The sequence below is a fragment of the Myodes glareolus genome, chromosome 12 (genome assembly GCF_982192425.1).
Source record: "Myodes glareolus chromosome 12, mMyoGla1.1, whole genome shotgun sequence".
Taxonomy (NCBI): domain Eukaryota; kingdom Metazoa; phylum Chordata; class Mammalia; order Rodentia; family Cricetidae; genus Myodes; species Myodes glareolus.
Genome location: NC_142037.1, coordinates 84,351,050 through 84,367,187, shown reverse-complemented (window position 1 = coordinate 84,367,187; position 16,138 = coordinate 84,351,050). Strand labels below are relative to the sequence as shown.

The following is a 16,138-nucleotide window of genomic DNA, read 5'->3' as shown; positions in this document are numbered from 1 at the left end:
TTTAATACTTTTAACATTTTTTAGATTAAATTATGAAAAAAATGTTTGAAAATGGTTGTATAGACTACTGATGGAAAAGCCAAAGTGAAAATTTTATATTGAAGACCTTCTGATTAGACTTTCAGCAATCCTATGTTCAAGTGTTGTTAAACATAGGAAGCTGACATTTATGATGCCACAGATGCCAGAATTGTTCAGTCTCTGTTACAAGTAAAATCATGTCAGTGTTACTCAAATTTAACAAAAATAATTCCAACTTCCACGAAAAGAAATTAATATGCTACACAGGTTAAGCCATCAATGCCAGGTTATGACACTTTCAAAGAATCAACCCAGAAAGCCCTTATTCGTTATCTGGTCCCCGTTAGCCTACTGTGAGGTGTAACAGTTTCAGGTCTTCCCTTAGGTGACAGCCTCTTGGCAGGCATGTTTTCTTTGACAGACATTGAGATGTAAATGGAACACAGAGCAGTGAATGCAGCTCTTACATGCAGCGCTCCCAGGCAATGGCCTAAAATGTCCCTAAAATCATATTTTGCTTATTAAGTAACTCTGACAGATAAAAGTCACAGCTGGAAAAGTAAAGCGCCAAACCAGCTAGCAGTTATAATAGGAGACAAAATGTGAAAATTTTGAACAACGTTCGTACAAAATTGCACTTAATGTGGAGGCATAAGTCGGGAATTCAAGAGGGAACGCGCCTGGATGTTCAGCAGAGGTAATCACACAGAGAACTGTGAAAAACCTTCATTAAGAAAAATGCTACGGCTGAGGACCTGGTTGCTAAGCAACCAAAGCTCCTGCAGGCTGCCTCTTGGTAAAATACCACTTAGGCAGCCTAGCAACTGGCTTCAGGCTCCACCCACCACTCAGTCACCACTTCTAAGAGGTCCCAGATGCTTTTATGTGTACAGAAGGGAGGCGGAACATTTGTCTGCCATGCCGGTTACATTTGTAAAATCTAACCAACCTCAGAGCCCGGACTTCTATTTCATTGGTTTAAGGTACTAAATCACAAGAGTCGAATTCGGAGATAATAGGTTCCGAAGTGGTAAAATCATGATGATTATTATATGATACAAAGGTTTTTGGACATGAAGCCATTTCTTGCCTTTATCTACAATGTGGGAAATTTATGATCACTGTGTTTTTCTCACTAAAGAATTAAAGAAGACTGGGAATATTATGCTTATCAATAATCCCTAAATATGTAAATTTCCTATGATAATCATGGTCATAGAAATGTACACATGTATATGCATTCAGACACACATGCGTATATGATGAGGATATAGTAGACTTTTGGACATAGGCAGTCCACTAAAACTTGGCCCTAATATTTCAGAAGAAAAACAGAAACCATGAAAATAAAAATTTTCTTTAAACTATCAAAGTAGTATTTTTTCATTTGAATGATCATTACCAAATATCTCTGAGTAGCCACATAGAAACAAATTAAGGAAATACAAATTTTTAAGCTTTTGTGCATAGCATGTTATGGCGTGCAACAGCAAAATGAAAAGAAACCAGAAAGGATCCTTTCAGGTTCCTAATCATGGACCTGCCTGAGCTGTGCTGGGACCAGTGACTCCTTCCTGCATAGTTCTTGGGATCGGCAACTGTTGTCGCATACTCAGAGAGGGACTGGTGTATCAGGCAAAGGTTCACATTCCTTTTACAAAATATGTCTTCTGTTAATTCACAATAAAATTTCTCATGTCAACATATTTAGGGGTGTGGCCCTACAATTGGATGTTAGTATGTGCTGATGTGAGCTAGGAAACCTTTACATGCAGGAATTCTCCCTAATCCAGACCTTCACATATCATACTGAACACCTCCCTTTAGACACTTGCCGGCTCTTCACCTAGATTGCTTAGGCTAAGGATAAGCTGATTTCACTTTGTCCAGAATAAAGTTTAAGGATCCATCAAAGCCCAGAGCCATGCTGACCACTTTTGCACCCTGTGTATGCCAAGAGAGTTAACCCATGCATACCTGAATTTTATAAAGGTTCCATGGCCCAATGGCATCCTTTTGGAGTTATGGCAAGTAAGCTTCGTGAAGAGAACAACAGTATTCCTGAGACTTTCATCTGTGACTGAACACTCTTGCCGACACATGCTGTTTGAATTATTATTCTCTAGCTAAGCTACATGATGGATAAGGTGGAGCAGATGCAAGTAAAGGGGTGATTTTGAGTTGTTCCTTCTCTGCCTTCCTGTCAGCATCCTTAGAATTTGTCTAAATGAACTTCTGTAAGAATGTGTGCTCCTCAGCAAGAAAAGCAGAAAGACATAAATGAAAGACACATGAGCAAAAAAAATGGAAAGAATTTATTCACCCAAAAGAAAAGAAACACTCCATATAACCTAATGCTCAACTTGAGGAAAAAATTGCTTAGTGTCCCAAAGCCAGAATTTTCACATGAATAGATATTACTCAGATGTGTGAGAAGGCCAGTAATGGATGCAGCTCAGAGAAGGGCTGTCCCAGATTGGTGTAACAGTGAGCTCTTTTCAGTGAAAAACCTTGGGAATGGATGAAGCCTTTACCATAAGAAGTGAGGAGTGAAAATGAAGCTTTGTGAGACTGACTCACTAAATGTGTTATTTTGCTGAATATTTTTTCTAATTCGTTTTGACATAGGGTCTCACTCAATAGCCCAGGAAGACTTGAACATATAGTGGTTCTCCTCCAGCCTCCTGAGTGTTAGTCTCATGTGTATGTACTGACATTCATGGATTAAACATATTTGATTAAAAATTTGAGCCAGGTAACCATGCTCATGAGTTTAATAAATAATCTGTCTTTAAATACTTAATTTAAAAAGAGCAGAGCAATTTCAAAATAAAGTTTTTCTCCACAGTACATATGTCTATATATGTGTGTGCACATTTTAGGTTTATAATTTTAATTCACTTTTTTAAGATTCCCATTGCTTCTTTTGTGATTTATCTGACCTCACTTCAATGGATAACCTGATGACTGGGATGATGTTTCGTCCCCAGACAAGAGTATTCTTAACTATTTTGTAAATCAAGCTGCCCATCACAAAATTCTATCTTTTTAAAAGAACAAGCTTGAGCTAATTCATGGGGCTGAAATCCTCATTCTTTCCCAAATGCTTGTACTGAGAGGGACATGTCCATGGATGCCCCTTACATTGTGATGGATACTGTCACTCCCACTAACTGATAGCATCTTCTTGTAATCGCTACACTATATCAACAGGGGCATTTAGCATAGAACAGTGACACTACAACCTGTCTTAATTCCTACAGCAATATTATGAAGTGGGTACTTTTATTGTTTCCATATTGCAGATTAAAAAATGGCAAATAGGGATAATTTCATTATGTTGTATGATTGTAGATAACATGAGACTCCATTCAGGTTGCCAAGCCTTCATTTTTACTCATTGTGAGTTCCTTCCTCATTTCATCTGTATTTTAATAAATAAAGCTTGCCTGAAGATCAGAGAATAAAACAGTTCCACTGGTGAGTCTTACAGACCAGGTTGTGGTAAAACACACTTTTAATCCCAGTAGCCACACTAGTTGCCATAGAAACCAGGCAGTGCATGCCTTTAATCCCAGTTCCAGAGAGGACTATAAAATGGGAGAAAACAGTTCTCAGTCTCAGACTCATTATGAGATTCCTGGAGGCAGGATCACCATTTCTGAACTGAGGTCGAGGTAAAAGTCAGTGGCTGGCTGCTTTGCTTTTTAGGTCTTCAAATTGAGCCCCAATTTCTCTCTCTGAGTTTTTATTAATCATGCTTCATTTGGAACCCAACATGGGGCTGTTTTACTCTCTGATCTTCAGTCAAGCTTTATTTATTAAAATACAGATAAAATGCCACATTTTACCTTTCTGTCTAAAATAAAAAAGAAGTCTATAATAATATAAAAATACACACCATTATTTATTATAATATAGCCATTGCAGGCTACTACCAGTGTCCTCTCTGTTCTATCCCAATGTGAAATTCTCTGTCCTTAAGAAGATGACACTTACTGCTGATTGATAAGGTCCTCCTAAGTCCATTCCTAGAAGAAAATTGTCTTAGTTAAAGTTTCTATTGCTGTGAAGAGACATCAGGACCACAGCTACTCTTAAAAAGCAAAACAATTAATTTGGGATGGCTTAGAGGGTCAGTGGTTAGTTGCATGTCATCATCAGGAAGCAGGTGGTTCAAAGGCAGACATGGTATTGGAGAATGAGCTGAGAGTTATTCATCTAGATCTACATCTGCAAGCAACAGAGAGATTGACACTGGACCTGGCTTGAGCATCTGAAACTTCAAATCAACCCTCAGTGACACACTTCCTCCAACAAGGACAAACATTCTAATAGTGCCTTTTTCTATGGGCCTATGAGAACTATTTTCATTTAAACCATCAAATTCCATTCCCTGGCCCCAACAGACTTATAGATATACCATAGTCCATCTTCAAAAGTCCACATAGTCATTAACAGTCTCAACACTGTTTAAAAGTCAAAAGTCTCTTCAGAGACTCATCAGGTGATGCCAAAATGCTGTTCAGATCTCCGACTACTTTCAGTTTTGCTGAGTGCAACATACTTCTTTCTTGTGGACTGGTTCCACTTCCTGTTAGCAGCTTTCCTGGACAGGTATCCCATGACACTGTCCTTGCCAACATTTTGAGGTTTCCAAAGCAATCCAGGCTTCACATTCATAGCTTCACTCAATGGCCTCTCTGAGCCATTAGTGATGATAACCCTTACTCATGTCTGGACTCACCAGCTTTCATTAGTCACAGAGGGAGTTTCTATAACCCATTTCTTATATCCTTGACTCTAAATCCAAAATCACATGGATGAAACTGCCAAGTTCTGCTGCTTGCTGGGGCCAGAACATGGCCTACTCATTCAATTATATTTTCACTGGCTTTCTGTTTTTGATGGTTTCTGTCACTGTCTAATCTTGGCTTAATCTGTAGACCATGGCTGGCCTTGAACTCAGAGATTTGCCAGCCTCTGCCTTCTGAGTACTAGGATTAAAGGTGTGCACCACTGTGCCTGGCCCTAAGCTTTTCTTTTATTCCTTTTTAGTCTTCTTTAATTCTTTTCCGCAAATTGGAAGCTTAGCTTGATCTGAGGCCACAGCTCTCTTTATTCCACTTAGCACCAGGCTTTTCTTTAATCTGTTCACACTTCTTAGTGCTCCTTTTTTCCTCTGTACATTTTGTATTTTTCCTTGGTCAATTTGCTCCCTTTCATTATAGACCTGAACAAGACTGGCCATTAGTAGCCATGCAACACAGTCAATGCCAGGTTGTTTTGTTTTGAAATGTCCTCTGTAAAGCTGTTAATCCATAATTCTTTTATTTAGTCTCCTGCAGACTTTTTGGGAAAGGATAAAAAGCAGCCACGCTCTTCACCAAAATATTGAAAGAATGATCTCTAGGCCACCTACTAATATCCTCCTCTGAGATGTCTTGAGCCAGGCCCTCACAGTCCAAATCACCCTCAGCACTACTGTCTCCATGTCCCTGCTAGATGACCCATTAAATTCTGCTTAAAGCATTTGGCTGCTTAAAGTTTAAAATGTCAGTAATGGTTATCCTTGGGATATTGGTTGATCTTTATCTTATGCACATTTTTTGGATCACAGTTTAGTGATAGAATCAGAAGACAAAAGTCATATGATTAAAACATTTTAACTAAAACCACCCATGTTATATTTTATTATATAGGCCAAATACTGAATATAAGTAACATTCGTGATGTAGATTTGTGTCCTCTCTGGGTAAAGCTGGCTCACTGGTCCAGGCTGCCAATGAGCCTTCACTCACCATCACCTTTCTGCTCCATTTTGCACAGTCTCCTTTCCCATGGTTACGTAGAAGACTATGATGCCTCTTATAGTTGTAACTCTTACATCTATATTCAAGTCAGCAGAAAAGAAATACAGGAAGACCAATAAAGTTCTGCTTACAGTATATAGTCAGTCACCTGGTCAAAATAAGCTGCTAGGAAAGGGTAAGAACTTTTCCTTTTTTTCTTTTTTTTTTTTTGGAGTCTTATAAAAATGCCCTGATATTGGAAGACAAACCAAGAATGATCACAGTCATACCCAGAATCCTCCCAAGAGATCTGAGCCCCTTGGGATTTTTTTTTTTGTCTCCATTGGCGAGTCCAGTTTCAATCTCAAAGATCTATAGTTATACTAACCAATCTAAATGTTGTATGATTGAGGTTCCAAAGAAAATGAGACACTTTTTGCATTTCTGTTACTTTATTTCAAACACAGGGGTGACCTTCAGATAACACTTTTGCTGACAGTTAAATTGACTCATTTGAGGTTGGTCTGCTGGAGAAAAATAATTTAGCATAGAAAATTAGTCTGCCCCAATGAAAGGAAATATTAGCCCCAGGCGTGCTTTGTGCCTTGACAAGACAGTATAGAAGGAACTGGCAGAGTGTTCTTAGCTGGTGACTGACAGCATAGGTTTTGACATTTGCCCATACAAAAGGAATCCCAGAATCCTGACAGGGTCTTTAAAGTTCCCTTTAGCTGGTTTGTTTTCCCAGCCAGTCTATACCCTCAGAATGGGTCCAGTCATGAAGGATGTACTTAGTTCTACCACCAAAAATAGATTTTCACTTTTATTCTAAAGAGAAGGTGAGTTCTGAAACAGACATCTGGGACTACTATTTGTGATAGCATCTATAGTCAAGGAATCTTTCTGCAAAGGTGAACCTCAGTCGTTTCATTTAAAATCTAGGTATGTTGCCTGTAGGGTTAAGCACTTATTTCCCATTTTCAATCATGATAGAAAGAAAACTTTTCTTACTGCAAATGAACTACAATCTCTCTGGTAGTGTTTGAAAGTATGGTTATGGCACATCGGTAATGATCCATGTACTGTGTCACTCAGATTTCCATTAACGATTTCCCTTTACAATGTGGGGGTTGGACCAACATAAAGCCATAAGTATTGGTAATAATGAAAATGTTTAGTGTATAAAAAAGTGACTTTGGGCAGAAACAAAACAGTGGATTATTATGGTTAGCATCTTTATTTTTTTTAAGTAAACTTTAATTCTACTTTACCTCATTAAAACCAACCAACCAACACACAGACGCACACACTGCTCCTGAGGAACAGGGTAAGTGGGAAGTGTCTTCCATCTGGATATAATGTTGACAAATGAGAACTTACATGGGAGTGAACTATGTCATAAGATTATCAATCACCTAGACACCCGAGGGAGTGAGTCTCAGGTTGGCCAACAACATTTTGAAACTTATCTCTTCTAAGCCTTCTAAGTCAATATAAATGACATGTACTTTTGTAAATAAACCCATTAAGTTTCTGTTAGGAAAATTGATTGTGACCATGTTAAAATAATTACACAAAGTCAGTTAAGCACCCTCTCATCCTACTAGCATTGAAATCACTCCACATGTTGAAGGTGACCTGTAGTATGAGGGCTGGCTTGTTGGGGTTTCTGTCCCTCCCAGTACCCCAACAGCCGGCAAGCAACAAAGAAAATCACACACAAGACTCCATAAGGTTATAAACTGATTGACTCATTAGGTCAGGCTTCTTGTTAACTCTTATAACTTATATTATCCCATTATTCTCATCTATGTTAGCCATAATGGCTCCGTACCTTTCTCTGCTGGGCAAGTTACATGCTGCCTCTTCGGTGGTCTGTACAGGAATGCCCAAGGAACCTTTCTCCTCCCTAGCCTTATCCTATTCTCATTACTCTGCCTCTACTTCCTGTCTGGTTGACCCACCTATACTTCCTGCCTGGCCAATCAGCGTTTTATTAAAATACATGATTGACAGAATACAGATAATTCTCCCGCACCATTTCCCTCTTTTTTTTTAAAAAAAAAAAAAACAAAGGAAAATACCCATAGTCCATTTGTTGGGAATGTGGGCGTAGTATTTCAGGCTACTTCCTGCTGGTTGGGGGTGCTGATAATCTTATGGGGACCTAAAGAAAATTTAGAGTTATAATCAAGTCCTGACTGAAGTATCCTGTGAGTCTTGATCATCTCAGGCAGCAGTCTTGAACCTGTTCTGGATGAAGAACTCAGACATCTGGGCCATCTATTCCTGTCGGAGATTTTTCAGGTGGCCTCCCTTGGTCAAAGGTGATTTTTCTTAACTCTGAATAAATCCAGAGCCTCTCGTTTTCTGTGGAAACAAAAGCAGAATCTCTTCTCCAAAGTAGCATACCTTTTGACTTCAATTTTGAAGCCAAGGTGTTTTCAAAATACCTTTCTTGGGTTAGTTCAGCAGCATTTATAAACAACAGTCCTTTAGCAGCTGTTGCTCCTTCCTCAGCATTCAAACAATTCAAAGAGAGCATAATGGCATACAGTATCAAGATTCTCTTTGTATTTTCCATCTTTGTGTGGCTTTACTTTAACCTCTATTTCTTTTATTTTTACTTTTACTTTTTGAGACAGGTTGTCTGTATATCTTTGTCCTGGAATAACACGCAGGCTGTCCTTGAATTCACAGAGATCCTTCCAGTCTCTGCCTCCCCAGTACTGGGCTCAAAGGTGTTTGCTACCACACCTTGAACTCACAGAGATCCACGTGTCTCTGCTTCCCCAGTGCTAGGATTAAAGGTGTGTGCTACCACACCTTGAACTCAGAGATCTGTCTGTCTCTGCCTCCCAGGCATTGGGATTAAAGGTGTGTGCTACCACACCTTGAAGTCACAGAGGTCAATGTACCTCTGCCTCCCAGGCATTGGGATTAAAGGTGTGTACCACTACACCCTATTTCTCCCTTTCTTTCTTTTTTATTTTTAATGACTTTCACCTTTAGCCTGCATATATTTTTAACACAGTGTAAACCAGTTAGAGGTTTTCTTTCTCTTTGAATCTCTCTTTACTGTATATCTCTCTTTTTCTGACTACATAAGCCTTTAATTTACTAAGCAATATGGAGAGCCGTGGCTTTGATGGCTAGATCCAGCTCATTTTTTAACTTTTCAGCCTCATGGCTGAGATACCAGCCAGAGCTGTGTTCACTGCCACAACTCTATGGCGTTTCAAGGTCCTTGCTAGCAAGCAAGCTGCAGCATTCTGCTCACAGACCACACTCAGTAGGACTGCCTGTCTGAAAGAGTCAGAGTTTGCCCTGGCAGGACAGCCCAGAAAGCCGGCATTTTAAAACAGTGCAGCTTTTTTTCCTGCTACGACTGAAAACCGAAAAGCATGCATTCAGATTTTCCTAAACACAGTTTAAGTGTTTAGTGGCAGGACCTCTTAAAAGAGCTGCAAAGTTTTGCAGCTAAAGCTGAGTCAGGAAGCCTCTCTTAGATGAGAGTGCTTGCTTGCCTCTAGCAAGCAGAGCAGACCCGAGAAATTGCTGCTACCAAGAAACCATGCTTTACTCTATTCTTTCCCAAGCTTTCTCAAGCTTTCTGTGGATTCAGTTATCCATGTTGGGCGCCATCTGTAGTATGAGGGCTGGCTTGTTGGGGTTTCTGTCCCTCCCAGTACCCCAACAGCCGGCAAGCAACAAAGAAAATCACACACAAGACTCCATAAGGTTATAAACTGATTGGCTCATTAGGTCAGGCTTCTTGTTAACTCTTATAACTTATATTATCCCATTATTCTCATCTATGTTAGCCATAATGGCTCCGTACCTTTCTCTGCTGGGCAAGTTACATGCTGCCTCTTCGGTGGTCTGTACAGGAATGCCCAAGGAACCTTTCTCCTCCCTAGCCTTATCCTATTCTCATTACTCTGCCTCTACTTCCTGTCTGGTTGACCCGCCTATACTTCCTGCCTGGCCAATCAGCGTTTTATTAAAATACATGATTGACAGAATACAGATAATTCTCCCGCACCAGTGACCTCCTGATATTGTTTGACAAGAAGATGTTTTTGTGTTAACTCACTAAGAAATATCAATTAAGATTTTAAAAAAATCTTCCTACATATACTCAACTGATGAGACATAATGCTTTGGAATTCTAACTACACTTTCTTGCAGAGCTAAAAACTAATAGTGAATATAACCACCTAAAGACACCAAAATATTTTTCCTGCATAGAAGAGTATCTAAAAGATTACATATGCAAAATCTGTTTAGGGCAGAAACAAGTGCTCACTAAATGCAAATTATTACCATTGCTCATGAGAGTGTTATTATTATTCTCCTGTCTTCAGTATTAAAATGAGCATAGCTGAAATGTTTCAAGACCCAAATATAAATCTTTAAGAAGACAGATTCTCAGTAATATTTAAACACGTAAAAAGCTGCAGACAAAACTAGAGTTCTCAATGTTCCATGCTCACCATCTCTGACTCATCGCTCTCCTTGTCTTAAAGATGTTCCATGAAGATGCTTCTGGTGGCTGGCAGCTGGTAGCCGTGGATGTCAACAAGCCCCAGGGACGAGCCCCAGCCTGCCTACAGGTAAAGCACAACACCATTTTAAAAAATCATTCAGCCTGAATCATTGACTTTTATTTAATACAAAGAAATCCATAGACTACAAGCTCTAGATTTGCCCAGATTTATCAAGAAGTCGGGGCAATGTTTTATTCTGTTCTGTATTCATAACCTAGCTAGTATTCATTTAAATGTATAGTAGGTACCTTACTTTGTTTTCTGTTGCTGTGATAAAGACCTTGACCAAAAGCAAATTGGGTAGAAAGAACTCATTTGGTTTAGATATCCAGGTCACAGTCTACAGAGATAAGTCAAAGCAGGAACTTGAAGCAGGAACTTAAAGTCAGGAACTGAGGCAGAATCAATGGAAAAAATGCTACTTACTGCCCTTGTCTCATTCAGTGTGTTACCATCCAAGATCACCTACTGTACCAGGGCTTTTCTTTTGGGCACCATCCAACTCCTAAATCATGACACAGAGACTTATTATTAATTATAAATGTTTGGCCTAGCTTAGGCTTGCTTCTAGTTAGCTCTTTTAACTCAACCTGTTTCTTTTTATGTACTTTTTGCCTTGGAACTTTTTACTTTTTCTTTCCTCTGTATATCTTACTTTCACTACGTCTTGTGGCTGGCTGGCTAGAGACTGCCTGGCTTCTCGCCCCAGGTATGTCCCTCTTTCTCCCCCCCCCCCCAATTCTCTCATTCTTCCACTCTCTTCAAGCCCAGATTTCTCCTCCTATTTATTCTCACTGCCTGTTAGCCCCACCATCTTTCCCCTGGCTAGCTATTAGCTGTTTAACTCTTTATTAGACCAATAAGGTACCTTAGGCAGGCAAGGTGAAACAATTGCAGCATATCTTTACACAATTAAACACACATCCTTATGTCATTAAACAAGTGTAGCATAAACAAATGTAACATTTTTGCCTACTTAAAATAATATTCCACAGCACCCTATCAAGGGGCAGCACCACCTACAATGGGCAGACTCCCTCCCATAGCAATTATTAATCAAGGAAATGAACCCAAATGCTTTCCTTTTGGCCAATATGATAGAGACATTTTCTCAGGTCTCCTAAGATGACCATAGCTTGTGTCAAGCTGACAAAAAAATAACAAGTAAGTGGGGATTTGATAAATGATGAATGGCACATAAACAAAAGCATTTCGACACTATCAATCAACAGAAAATTTTGTCATCATGTTAATTCTTGTCAAAATATTTCCTAAAATGTCTGAGTTATGTAGGACTGTGCAATACCTCCATAGGTAACTGGGAATGAAATATATCAGCACATGATTTGTTATGCTACATGACCAATCTCCAGAGCAAGATGACATCAAGATGTTTTGATAGCACAAAGAATTCTAAAATTAAGCATGGGATGATAGATTGCAAGGGCATCTGAAGTCATGACAAGACTCAAATGGTCAGAAGATAGGGTCTGGGGTCCCTACCTGTTAAACTTCTAAATTCACTCAGATTTGTTTACTTTTTTCCTCTTCGGATATTTAACCTCTTGAATATTTAAATTTATATTGAAGATTTTATTTTTCTTTCCTATATAAGGTGCACAAATATTTTCCCGTTTTGTAGGTTGCCTCTTCATTTTGTTGCTTATTTATGTGTTTCTATCATTTAAATAATGGAAGCTAAGTTCATTATTCCCAGATGTATAATGGTAATATTAAATATTATCTTCTGGTTTTCTTCTGATCTATGTTGATTGTACTACCATCACTAATATACAAATATAGCAGCTGCTTCTACCATTACTGTTACCATTGTTTGCAGAATTCCATGTTTTACCCGATTGAAAAAAATATTCAAGGAGTCACAGACTTGTTTGGAAAATAAACTAGCAGAGTACCAAATAAGAGACAAATAATCCATCCAAAGTTATCTAAAGCCATTTTAGTCCCAGGAAGTACTGCTTGTTTGAGACCACGGTGACATGAAAATAGAAATAAATGCCTTTTATCAGAGTGGTTGTTATTGCCATAATTGGTTCAATTTCTGGTTCCTGGAAGTGAGGCTCATGAAGACAACTAGAGCGGGGTTCCAGGAGAAGCCGAGCACTTTAAGACCTTCTAATGTTGCGCCGCTCTTACACGCATGCTCTTTCCTTTAGTAAATGCATATAGAGCTACTACAGGTTTGGGCGTAGTTTTTGTAGAGATCATGGTTGGTGTGGCTCCTACTAATGTGGAGTTTTTTCTTGCAGGAGAAACGGGTGTTAAATAACCAACATTAATCAGAGAGACTCAATTTTGCCTTTGTTTCCTAGCTCTTCATCCCCTCCCCCCGAATAGAACTGAGTATTGTTTACCACAGGTCTACGTGTTTATCTGTCATAAAGCACTAAAGGGCATTTGTCTTTGTCTCAATTTTAAAAGAGTAAATAAATCACAGCGAGATAGCACCAATAGGCACACTCAAGTACTTGCTAACAGAATACACTAAGAAATACACCTGTTCTTCATAGAAGCAAAGTCTGTCATACAAGTGTTAATATGCCTTTTTAAATTTTATATGTAATGTTGGCACTTGTTTGGGAGACCCATAAAATAAGTTACACTAATGTTATTATATATTGTAAAAATGATATAATAGCAATTAGTGTGTAAACTTTAAAATATATTATAAAACTTTAAAATATATTATAAAAATAGCCCACCCAATATTTTATATTTTCAAAATTTTACATTTATAACTCAGCATAAATAGCATCTGGCTCAAAATCTCCTAAACATTGGGAATATTAGAATAATGCCTCTCCTCTTTTGTGCCAATTCTTCCAAATTTGCTACGTTTCTGAGTTGGTATTGCATTTCCACCTCCTTCCTTTCCTTTTTTGTGTCAATTGCTCTGAATTTGCTACATTTATGCATTGATATTGTATTTTTCACCTCCTTTTTAGCTTTCTGTGTCCTTGTCTGGCTTTTTTGCTTGTGAGCTTTCCCACCAATTATAAGCAATTGAACAATTAATTGATGTGCCTCAGTCTTCTCTACCTTACCCCAAATGTTCCAACTCGATTGGTCTTCCTGCCTTCTCTTTACATTTATAGGTTGTGGAATTATGCAGATGAATCGTGATATATGGTGATCCAATAATAGAGATTATCATGTTATTAGTGGACCAGCCACTTCTGATCTGCAATTAGAAACTGAGATTCAAATTAAGGTTGTAATCAGAGGCGGCATACTAAGTATAATGGGAATCACATGCAGGCATGCTGAGAAAAGATTTCAGTCTTATGTCCTTAGCTTGCTGTTTTCTGTTTAAGATTAATGAAAATAAATGTTCATTGCCATGAATTATAAAGTTTTAAAATCAGAACAGGAGGATGGACTGACAGAACAGTGTTGTTTGACTTGATAGGTCATTCTTAAGTTCTCTAACATACTTGTTGAAATGTGTATCTCTCTCTCTCTCTCTCTCTCTCTCTCTCTGTGTGTGTGTGTGTGTGTGTGTGTGTGTGTGTGTGTGTGTGTGTGTGGGTGTGGGTGTGTGTGTGTGTAATTCCTGACAGATTCACTCTTAAACGAAGAAGACATATATGAAAGTCCTGTAGCCCAGGAAGCGCCTTCACGCTCCACCCTGAAATGGCTGACTCTCTCTGCCCTCTCTTCCCTGGCTCTACTCACTTGCTGGCCATATAGAGAACTCCTTCCTGTCTCCACTTTGTACTATGACAGTAGGGTGGCTAGAGAAGAGGGGCACAGTCTAAGGCAGTGGTTCTCAACCTTCCTAATGCAGAGACCCTTTAATAATGTTGCTCATGTTGTGGTGACCCCAACCACAGAATTGTCTTTGTTGCCACTTTATAATTGTAATTTTACTATTGCTATGAATTTGTAAGTGTCTATTTATTGATAGTTTCGCCCAGGGGCTCACAGCCTACATGTTGAGAACGGCTGGTCTGCGGGCCTGAGTAAACCACTCCTCCCAACTGGATTATTTTCTCTTTGCTCTAAAACTGACTCCAACGTTCATCTCCCATTACCACCTCATAATCTGAGGAAATAACATAAGCATTTGTGTTTTCAGTTGAGAAACGTTTGTCACAATGTCAAAGAGCACAGCTATTGCTGGTATAATCTGGTATCTCAGGCCACTGCACATCCTGTACCCCTCTTTTCTTCTGAGCTATGTAGTTTTCATTTCTGTTTCTCTCATGTACCTGTCTCCATTCTCTTACCTAATCACTGTAGCTTCACTCTGGTTCTTGCCCATTATCCACAGTGGCTGACTATGACTCTGAGCATGGTGACCTCCCACACATATTTTCAGAAGAAAATTACCAGAAAACTTGCAAAATGCGAATGAACTGAGAAAAAAATGTGATGTAAGAATAGGTCACAAATGTGGAAAGCCTTGATTTCAAGAATTCGGTCTTGGAAATTGAAGCAGAAGCAGGTGATCTGCTTAAACAAAACACAATAGCAAGCACTTGTTAGTGTTGATGGAGACTTGGTACAAGACAAGCAAACATGGGTATGGATTTTCAAGTGTATAAATGCTCAAATCACTTATAATTATTCTTAATGTTTGGTGTCTGTTAGAATGTTTCCACGACCATTCTGATTCTGTTAGTTTGGTCATCTCTTTATTTCTTTTGGTTGGTTGTGTCAAGAGTTTGTCAATCTTGTTTATCTTCTCAAAGAACCAGTTCTTGTGTTTTCTTTTTTTTCTATCTCATTAATTTCTGAATAAACCAATCCTATATGATTTTTATTATTTATTGCCAGCTACTTGGTTTGCTTCTTGTTTTTCTTTTTTGTTTGTCTGTTTGTTTTGAATTTTTGTTTGCTTGTTTCTTGCTTTCAATTTTTTAGTTGCATCATGAAGGCATTTGGAGCTATAAATATCCATCATAGGACTACTTTTAGTGTGTCTCAAGGATTTTTTTGTGTTATATTTTCTTTTAATTTCAGAAGACTTTTTATTTATTTATTTATTTGTTTGTTTGTTTATTAATTTCTTCTTTGACCCATTCATCATTCAGTAATGGATTTTAATCTCCTTGAGTTTGTGTACTTACTAGGATTTCTTTGCTATCAATTTCACTTTATTGTATAATGATGCAATAAGTTACACTTAGTTATTTCAATTTTTCTGAATTTTTTAAGATTTGTGTTCTATTTAAAAGACACAAGTCATACATAAAGGAAAACCCATTAGAATAATGGCTGATGCCTCAATGAAATCTTTGAAATACAGAACAACCTAAAATAATGTATTCCAAGTCCCTAAAGACCACAGTTGAAAAACTAGACTAATGTACCCATCAGAAAAACATTTGTCTTAGTTAAAGAAGAAAAAATTCTAGATATAAACAGCCTAAAAATTTTATATCTGACAAACCAAACTTAAATACAAGAAGCCATATTTTAAACTGAAAACATGAGTAAATAACCAAGAGATTGTAGAAAGAAGAAAAATCTATAGCTAGTAAAACTTTATCATGAAGTCCTGATATTCTGTCCTCTTCTTAATTTATTCTACTTTTAAGGTTTTCCCTTGAGTTGAATAGTCTAGTGAGTAATTCAGTGCCATCTCTATTTCTGCTTGAGTTCTTTTTAGTGTTTCTATTGTTTTATTCAATTCCACTTTAAAATTCTAGAATATCTTCATCATTTACCTCAGGCTTATGTTTGTGTTTTCTTGGGCATCACTCAAGCATTTGTTCTCTTTAATTCATTCTCCTTAAGTTCATTGAGATG

The 16,138-nt window shown here is 38.2% G+C and overlaps 1 protein-coding gene across 4 annotated transcripts in view; it reads left to right on the top strand.

Annotated features, from left to right (window-relative positions):
* Nalcn (sodium leak channel, non-selective) overlaps nucleotides 1-16,138 on the top strand; it is a 281,079-nt gene that overhangs the window by 92,303 nt on the left and 172,638 nt on the right. For all 4 annotated transcript variants that reach the window (XM_085698170.2, XM_048422068.3, XM_087912334.1 and 1 more), the window contains exon 10: nucleotides 10,343-10,429. In XM_085698170.2, the coding sequence (XP_085554296.1) occupies nucleotides 10,343-10,429 (87 nt within the window). The remainder of the gene's footprint in view (nucleotides 1-10,342; nucleotides 10,430-16,138) is intronic.